Source organism: Triticum urartu, unplaced genomic scaffold, assembly GCF_003073215.2.
Source record: "Triticum urartu cultivar G1812 unplaced genomic scaffold, Tu2.1 TuUngrouped_contig_7875, whole genome shotgun sequence".
In the NCBI taxonomy this organism is placed as follows: Eukaryota; Viridiplantae; Streptophyta; class Magnoliopsida; order Poales; family Poaceae; genus Triticum; species Triticum urartu.
This window is the reverse complement of record NW_024118762.1, coordinates 1-8,469: the sequence shown is the minus strand read 5'-3', so window position 1 is coordinate 8,469 and position 8,469 is coordinate 1. Positions and strand designations below refer to the sequence as shown.

Below are 8,469 nucleotides of genomic sequence, written 5' to 3'. Positions count from 1 at the left end.
GTTTCTCAAGTGAAAATTATAGTGTCTTCTTTTACTTTTAACAAATATTATGGGTAAAATAAGAAGTTAGGACTGTTTAGATTACTAAAAAGGAAACAATGGCATGGAGCGTGGCACACTGAACTCAATACATGTGCAGTTATCGACTGCTACTTTCTTAGTTAGCTATGTCGAAATAGTTCAAGAAACAGCCTACAACGAGTGGGAAAAGGCAAAGGAGGTGAATATAACTCACTTAGTTGTGAGTATGTCATGTTTTTGTAGTTCAACAAATGATTTCCTTTTACATGTTCTTATAGGTGAAGAAACCACAAAATCCACCAGGAGAATTAGATGATGCGACATATATACAGGTTATTTGGCATGGCAAAAGTGTTTGCAGATTTCTCATATTTAATGTTGTACGGTGGTAATAGAACTAACATTGTGTGCTTCTTGAGATCATGTGTCTCTGGAGATGTTCCACACACAAGTTGAGGCTAGAGTTTAATCCAAGTACTGGGATCTAGTTCAAACTTAGTTTGCAGTTTGAAGTTGATAGAATGTAGCTGACACCATATCACTATTTAAATTTCATATGAAATATGTGGTATGATGTACATTCTATCAGTAATCTTTGTTCTGTTAGTGATTTCTTCCCTTTTGTTTTTTCATACACATTGATGGTGGAGTACATGTTTTTATATGGCTTGTGGGTTGCTGGCCTAGTGGCATCTGAATTTTCTGTTGTGCCGGTTGTGTCACAGAAATGGAAAGCTTACTTTGGGCTAACTTGACCTGAATCACCTAAGGTTTGTTACTCTCCTTATATGCCTCTCATTACAGAAAACCTGTAAAAGTTTGGTTATTTGTTGATAAAACCTACGGTTAATTCTGTCAATTTCTAGGTAACAGGAACATGTTAGTACCGAATCCTTAAAACAGGGTTGGTGTGGTGAGTGCTTAAACCAGGTTACTCATGTGTGTGTGCCCATTATTTGGACACCAGGAGACCTCTCAATATAAGTACACAAATGAATTGGTTCAATTATTTTAAATAGTTTAGAGTGAAGAAGATTGGGTTGTTCTCGAAAGGCTTTTTTAGGTTCTAATTCTTTATTTTATCATGTAGGTGTTCATGTGCGCCCACCAATGGATGTGTACATGGCGCAAACTCCATGGCTCGCGGCTCTCAAGTTTAGTTAGTTGTTAGTCTGCTGATAAGCCACGACCAACTTAGTGGTTCGTTCTAGTACTGGGCATTGTCATGGTCAGTTTTGGTTCTAATTCTGTAATTGCGCTCAGACTGTAGCTCATCTTGTAGTAGCTGAATCTGACTAGCCTTGGTGGCCATGTAATTCAGCTGGATCTAGTACTGGTGTCTGGTGCTAGTGTTTAGCATGTAAATGATCTGATTATCTATGGAAGTTTCAGTTTCGTTGTCTTAATTCTTTTTTCTGGATTTAAAAGTGCAAGCTCGGATGGAGATCAACGTACTGTGCTTAGGTCCAGGAGAAACAACCAACGGAACTGTCTAAGGCAATTTTTGCGAAGACATTTTACTTTCTAGGGGAAAGGTGCAAATGTTCCAAGGGGCCATGTGTAAATGCATTAGTGACTTGATCCTGCCCCTTTATTTCAGATCTGACGTACCATGCATCCCTGGAGCAGCGTATCATGCCAAGGACCGTAGCACTAGATATTTCCCCGAGGAGCCTATCTCTCAAAGCACAGGCGTGACACGCCATTTTTTGTCCTTTTTTTATTTTAATATTTTTATTTTCAAATTTTTTATATAATTTTTTAAGTATTTTGAGTTTTTGTATTTTATTCATGTATTTTAATATGCGTTCACATACTTTTAAAGATTGTTGGTGCAATTTAAAGAGCACGATAATTTTTTTAATAATGCTCTATAATGAAATCTAAAAAATACACGATAATTTTTTAAAATAAAAGAAAAACATTTTGAAATATACAATGACTATTTTTAAGATACATCATTTTTAAAATAGGTGACAACCATTTTTAATAGAATATGGACATTTTCTAAATGCATGATGAACTTTATGAGATGCACAAGGAATTTTTGAATTACACGATGAACATTTTTAAATACGTGATGGACATCTTTGAAATACACCATGAACGTTTTTCAAATACACATCAAACATTTTAGTATGGCTATGAACATTAGATGGTAAATATTTTGAAATACAATCTAACTCTTTCTTGCAGTAAACTATGAACATTTTTAGTAGGCATGAGATTTTTAATGAAATTACATGGTGAAGATTTTTTTTAATACATCATAATTATTTTTTAAATGCACGATGAACATTTCTGAAGTACATGATGAAAATTCTTAAAATACATTATGTTTTAAAACAATGTTGACGGTATACTTTTTTGTTATTATTGAACGTTCTATTATAAGCTGAAAAACTAAAATATGACAAATAATAAGAAATACATGATCGAAATGTTAAAGGAAAAATAACTAAAAAAGGAAGAATGAAAAAAAAAATATGAGAAAAATAAGAAAAAGAACGAATAAAAACGATAAGAATGGAAAAGTGAAAAGGATAGAAAATTAAACGGATAACAAGAAATATAAAGAAAAAGAGAACCGAGATACAAGACCTGTGAGAAGGCTCGCATGAAGGGGGAAAAAAAAGCCAGCACCCTACGGCGAGCAGAGCACGGGTGAAAGGAAAAACCACTTGTTGGGCCAACTGACATGCGGGAGGTCGCAATAAGCAAGTCGCAAGTCGCAATAAGCAAGATATAGTTTTTTGTGTTGAATTGTTGCGCGGTACTTGCTCTATTTATCTGCTTGTATATGCTCGCATGTTCATAGCCGTGTTCCAAATTTTGTTTCATATTTAGAAATGAAGAATTTACAAAGTAGTGTTGATTATTAGTACGCGAGTATTTAGAATCAGAGGACCTTGTCATATTGCCTTTGCTCGGCTCCATAAGCGAAGCAACAAAATAAAGATCACCCCAAGAATAGGCAGGACCGATTTGGCCCAACTAAGCATGCACGGCCTCTGAATTTCATTCCAACCGGAAGCTACGGGCAACTAAGCACGGCCTCTATTAACTCAAAAAAAAAAAAGCACGGCCTCTAAATTTCATTCATACCGTCAGAGACGAGGCTCTGTAGTTGTTCCTCCGATGGTGATGGCCACAGAGACGAGATGACATGCATGCAGAGATTGTCCCTCCGATGGTGGCGCCGGGCCGCATACGCATCAGCGGACAAGCCCGGCCACAGCCAGCCAGCGAGATCGCCGGAGCGCCGCTGGTCGCGCACTATCTTCCGCCCATAAATACCAGGCACTTCATCCATCGGAATCCACACAGATCGCAGCAGCAACTACACACATACAGACACACAACAATCAAATTTCAACCAGTCTTCGACCAATCGAGAAGATGGCCTCCTCCTCCAGGATGCTCACGGTGGTGGTGCTGGCGGCGCTGGTCGCCGGTGCGATGTGCGCCGTGAGGGTGAAGTTGACGGTGGAGAAGGGGTCCGACAAAAAGAAGCTGGCGCTCAAGATCGACTACACAAGGCCAGGCGCCAGCCTGTCAGAGGTGGAGCTCCGGCAGCACGGCTCAGAGGAGTGGCAGCCGTTGACCAAGAAGGGCGACGTGTGGGAGGTCTCGTGCTCCAAGCCACTGGTTGGCCCCTTCAACTTCCGCTTCTTGTCCAAGAATGGCATGAAGAACGTCTTCGACGAGGTCTTCTCCACCGATTTCAAGATCGGCAAAACCTACCAACCAGAATATTGATCGATACCGTCCAAGTTTCAGTTGGTCAAGATCGTCGTAATTAATTAATTCCCATGTATGAGTCGCGTTGGAAATATGCGCCTGCATGAGTGGATAGTGAATAATTTAAATATATTATGCACATACATGCATATGGTAGGAAAAGCAAGGACGGACATGTTTGCTCTCCCATGCATGCATCAACTGTCTTTTTTGTTTTTGGATTATCTTTTGGATTAGTTTGAATTGCTTACCACATATGTCATGTGGTACATGCATCAACTGTCGATGCAGCAGTTTTCTTTTGTGTAACCGAATATGCTCGAGATTTTGAGATATTTGAATATATAGTTTTCCATTCACCTTGAACTTTGATACGCCTCTTTATGCATGTTAGTTTACAGAGGGAGTACTTAATTTGAGGTAACGGGATGCAATATGTCTGAAAGTGGTTTCTGAATGATCTATGGAAGAAAGCTCTATTCTTTTGTCAGGAAAATACAGTAGCACACATTCTCTAGTTAGCAAAAAAAAAAATTGAGTGATTTACAACTGTCCCTTTTTGAGGTGGAGGGACGCATACTTTTATGCAAATCTAAATTTAGTTTGTGTTACTTTAAGAACAATTCAGTCACTAATTAACTTACGAGCTCTTTTAGGGTGATTGGCGAGTTACAACTCGTAATTTCATGTAACTCCACCTTCAATTTTTTCTAACCGTTAGATCTGGGAAATTAGTTGAAGAATTATTTTTTGGTCAAAAGGGTAGAATGGTAAAAAAGTTCCTCCCATCCGTTTTGCAGGAGGATTAGCCCCCCGTCCCCACGCACATCGTTGTGTTTCTCGTCGCATAGCCGCCGCCGCCCTTTTCGCCGTTCCGATCGAGAGATCCCGCGGCGGCCCCGATCGAGGGCAAGCACCAGCGGCCCGCCTCCCTGGTTTCGATCTGCTCCTGCCACCAGGGTTAGCCGGCCACCTTACGTAGTGCATCTGGGAATCCTTGATCCATAGCAGATTCTGAAATTTTAACTTGAGTCCAAAGTTGCAGCATGATTTAGTTTGCATGGTTCTGCACCTGCAGATTCTAGGTGATTTTTAAACTGTTTGTGTGATTCATTTTCACATTTAGTATCCCGTCGACAAAATTATTTGCTGCATTCCAGACTATGTCCAACTGAATTCAGTACAACACTCTGAAATGTCTAGACTATGTTCAGTTATATTCAGATTTTGTTAAGCTATGTTCACTAAATTTAATCAATTCAAAATATGGTATACACTTCCTTTGTTCAGACCTTATCAGGCTGTCCAGTTTTGGGACAAAATATATTATCAATGAAATGCTGAACATATGTTGGAGTTGCCCAGGATGAAGAACGAAACTCACGCACACACATATGGTCAGCTCTATGCAGAGCACTCCTGCCACAGCCACTTCCAATGCGTACCATTACTGTCAACGCATAGTCAGATTGCTCAATTGCTGGACATTCAATTGCCATGCAATGTGGCAGCAAACTGAATTTTCCATGACAAATTAGCATAGTCAGATTACATACCACTTCTAGTTCTCATCAACTTGTCTACAAATTAGTACTCAATTGCCTACATATATGTCATGAAAGCATACACAACTGCTGTGATGAAACACATCAGTACAACAAACTGCATAACATTCCTCTTCTTCTGCACTTGTAATTCAACAGTCTTCTCCAGCAGCAGCTCATCCTTGTGCACAACAATTCGTACAACGGCGGCTTGAACTTGCCGAGGATGCCATCTGCTTGAACTGGCTCCACAAGTCACCGTCGCCGTCACTTGGTCTCATGGGTCAAGAGCGCAGCCTGTCATGCCCAGGAATGCAGTAGTCAGCAGACAGCCACCGCCCCGCCTGGGTCGCCACCGGGCCAGACCGCCGCTGCCTAAATCGCCACCACCGCCCGCTCTGTTTTTGAGTGAGAAAGGGGATTGAGAGAGAGAGCCGGCAGGGTGCCCGCTAGTAGTCAAAACCAGGCTACATGGCTCATTTTAGTCAAAACCAGGGTCCACGTCATACTAAAACCACCTTAAGCGTTACCAGGGTTGAAAAGTATCCGGTTTAATTAGTTGAGAGACTGAGTTTTGGTGGTTTTGAAGTTGAGGGACGATTTCTGAATTTTCTCTAGAGTTGACGGATGAAAAATGTACTTACCCCTTTTTTTTGGTACATGAAGTGAGTCGAATATTCTGATTCCGCTTTCTGTATTTTGTTAACCGACTGTAGAGGGAAGGATGCTACTGGTGAGGAATTAGTCAAGCCTTATACTCCGACTCACTGGATTCTGATATTGGATACTTTGAGCTTGTTTTAAAGGTAATTTATCGTAAACATGTTCCAACCCCACTGAATGTGTCTTATCAGTGATTCTGATGGTAAAAAGACTATGTGACCACTTGCTAGAATAATTAGCTTCATTGTACACCATATTATAATTCACTTCTGAAGATATGCTGCAGCCAAATAGTTCTGTCAGAACATGACCAACCATCGACAATTATGAGTTTTTATATCATGTCAACTGCTGTGTTATGATTGGTTGCCATGAAAAGCAATGCATAGATTTAAATACCACTCATCTAGTACCGTATAAATGGTGCATAGAACTGTCCATTGGATGGCACGGTATGTACAATTTGTAGCTAGCATAAATCTGAATCTTGTAAAAGCAGTGCAGTAGCAACAGCATTGAACTGAACTTCGTTGTTGCAATATCCATTATATTTAAGCACCAAGAGCATCACTTAGTATAAGTTTTTATCTTTAGAACGAGAGAACAGAACATAGATTCCCATATGTAGTTGAGATCCGGGGTTATAACTGCGACACCATGTACCATTTTTTACTGACATAGACATGTCAGACAAGAGTTGGTACATTGTAGCTTGTGTTTTGCATCGAAACTAACACGATACATGGAGCTAACAAATTTACAACTAATAAATCTAGGTCTAAGTCTGTTGGGTAACAATACGGAAACAGACGTCCCATCTAGCTTTACTCTAACAGAGTTCTGCTTACTAACTAGACAACTAGCACAACAATGAGAACCAGGCAAGCAGCATAAGATCATCAAAGAACAAACAGATGCTAAACTTGCTCATTGGCAAAATAGGTTGTGCACGCGAACATGACAGAGATGACTAAAATAGGGGCCACACTTCTTTCCATATTTGTGCAGAATGATTATGGTTGAGGCATGATAATGCACTTGTAGCAACGCGTGCAAACCGGGCAAGAAATTCATATAAAGTGGGCATGCTTCCAAATTGAGTCAATTCTGGTTTTCGAAGATATACTATACATAATTACTGTCCATTTTATACAGCGACATACACTGCCTAAATAATCAGAACTATGTTTGAGGCTCGGGTCATGTACGTCTTGAGCTCCCGATTCACCTTCTCCTCGTCCCACATGAACACCTGGATGTTCTGCACCCACTGGAAGTACCTCACCATCACTCCGCCGGAGTTGGCCATGATGTCCGCTAGGACCAGCACGCCCTTCTCTGCACCATGAACATGTACATTTCTCTACTATAAGTCAATGTGTGAAATGTGTCAACAAATGCAGCTTAGTTTTGTGGCAAAATGTTGGTGTTCTTGCCTCGTCGGCCTCGGGGTCTGTTGGGTGGTTAGCAGCCTCGATTATGTATTTCGCTTTGATGGCATCAACATTGTCCCTAGGAGAAGAAGAAAAACTGAAGATAAACGGTACAATTACAATAGGCAGGTATTGCAGATTTTCTTAACAAACCGAAGTGTCAGACTCGATTCGCAACTTCCATTAGAGATGTCTAGTCCATTCTGAGAAAGCTTTCCATGTTAATTAATGTGTGGACTGCTGATACATACTACGTACTAAATATGCAAGTTCAGAAGATGGTGCGTTCTGAATACTAAAGATAAATGTGGCCAGACAGAATAGTCAGGTTTTGCGAAAAATAGTCAGGTTTTGCAGATTTGCTTAATAAACCAAGGTTTCAGACATGACTATCAACTTCCGTTTTGCAGAGAACTAAAGCAATAGAACACTCACTATCAATGGAACAAAGTCGTCATTGCTGTCACAAATTCCTGTATTTTTCTGAGGAACATCAGCAGCGAACTCCTCATCCTACAATTGCCAAATTTTTATTATCGCATCACGAGAAGTTCAAAATTAGTAAAGATAAAAAAATGTATAGATAATATAGTCTAATAACATGGAGGATGCTATGCGGTCACTGTGTACTTGTACTACTTGCTGCGGTACTAATGAGCCCTATAAGAAAATACATAAGCAGTTCATTTTCAGTTTGTCTGACGGTTCCACAAGGTAAGCGTGACCGAAGATTCAGAAAGAAAAGAGAGAAGGCAAATGAAATGGTTGAAAAAAAAGGAGTACTGAATTTGCCTCATAACAATCTCAGTACTTGAGCTTTCGCCCAATGCTCGATTCATCGACCGACCAACCAACCAACCAACTAACTAACTAACTGATAAAAGCGGCTTCCTATATTTATTCTTGTTGATGTATGAGAACATGCATTTGATACTCTGAATCCTGGAAGAATAGACGTGCCTGAATGCAGACATATGAGATCAGATGGTTCCATGAAGGTTCTTGCCATCAGCTCAAAAGCACCACCATCATCATCAGCCGCCGCCGCCGCCGCAGCAGCAGCAGAG

The 8,469-nt window shown here is 40.3% G+C and overlaps 1 protein-coding gene across 1 annotated transcript; it reads left to right on the top strand.

The window, feature by feature from the left end:
* Window positions 1-3,393: 3,393 nt before the first annotated feature.
* On the top strand, window positions 3,394-3,851 carry LOC125531696 (pollen allergen Dac g 3-like). Its single transcript, XM_048696005.1, has one exon. The coding sequence runs from the start codon at window positions 3,421-3,423 to the stop codon at window positions 3,778-3,780; it is 360 nt and encodes a 119-aa protein (XP_048551962.1). The 5' UTR covers window positions 3,394-3,420; the 3' UTR covers window positions 3,781-3,851.
* Window positions 3,852-8,469: the final 4,618 nt, after the last annotated feature.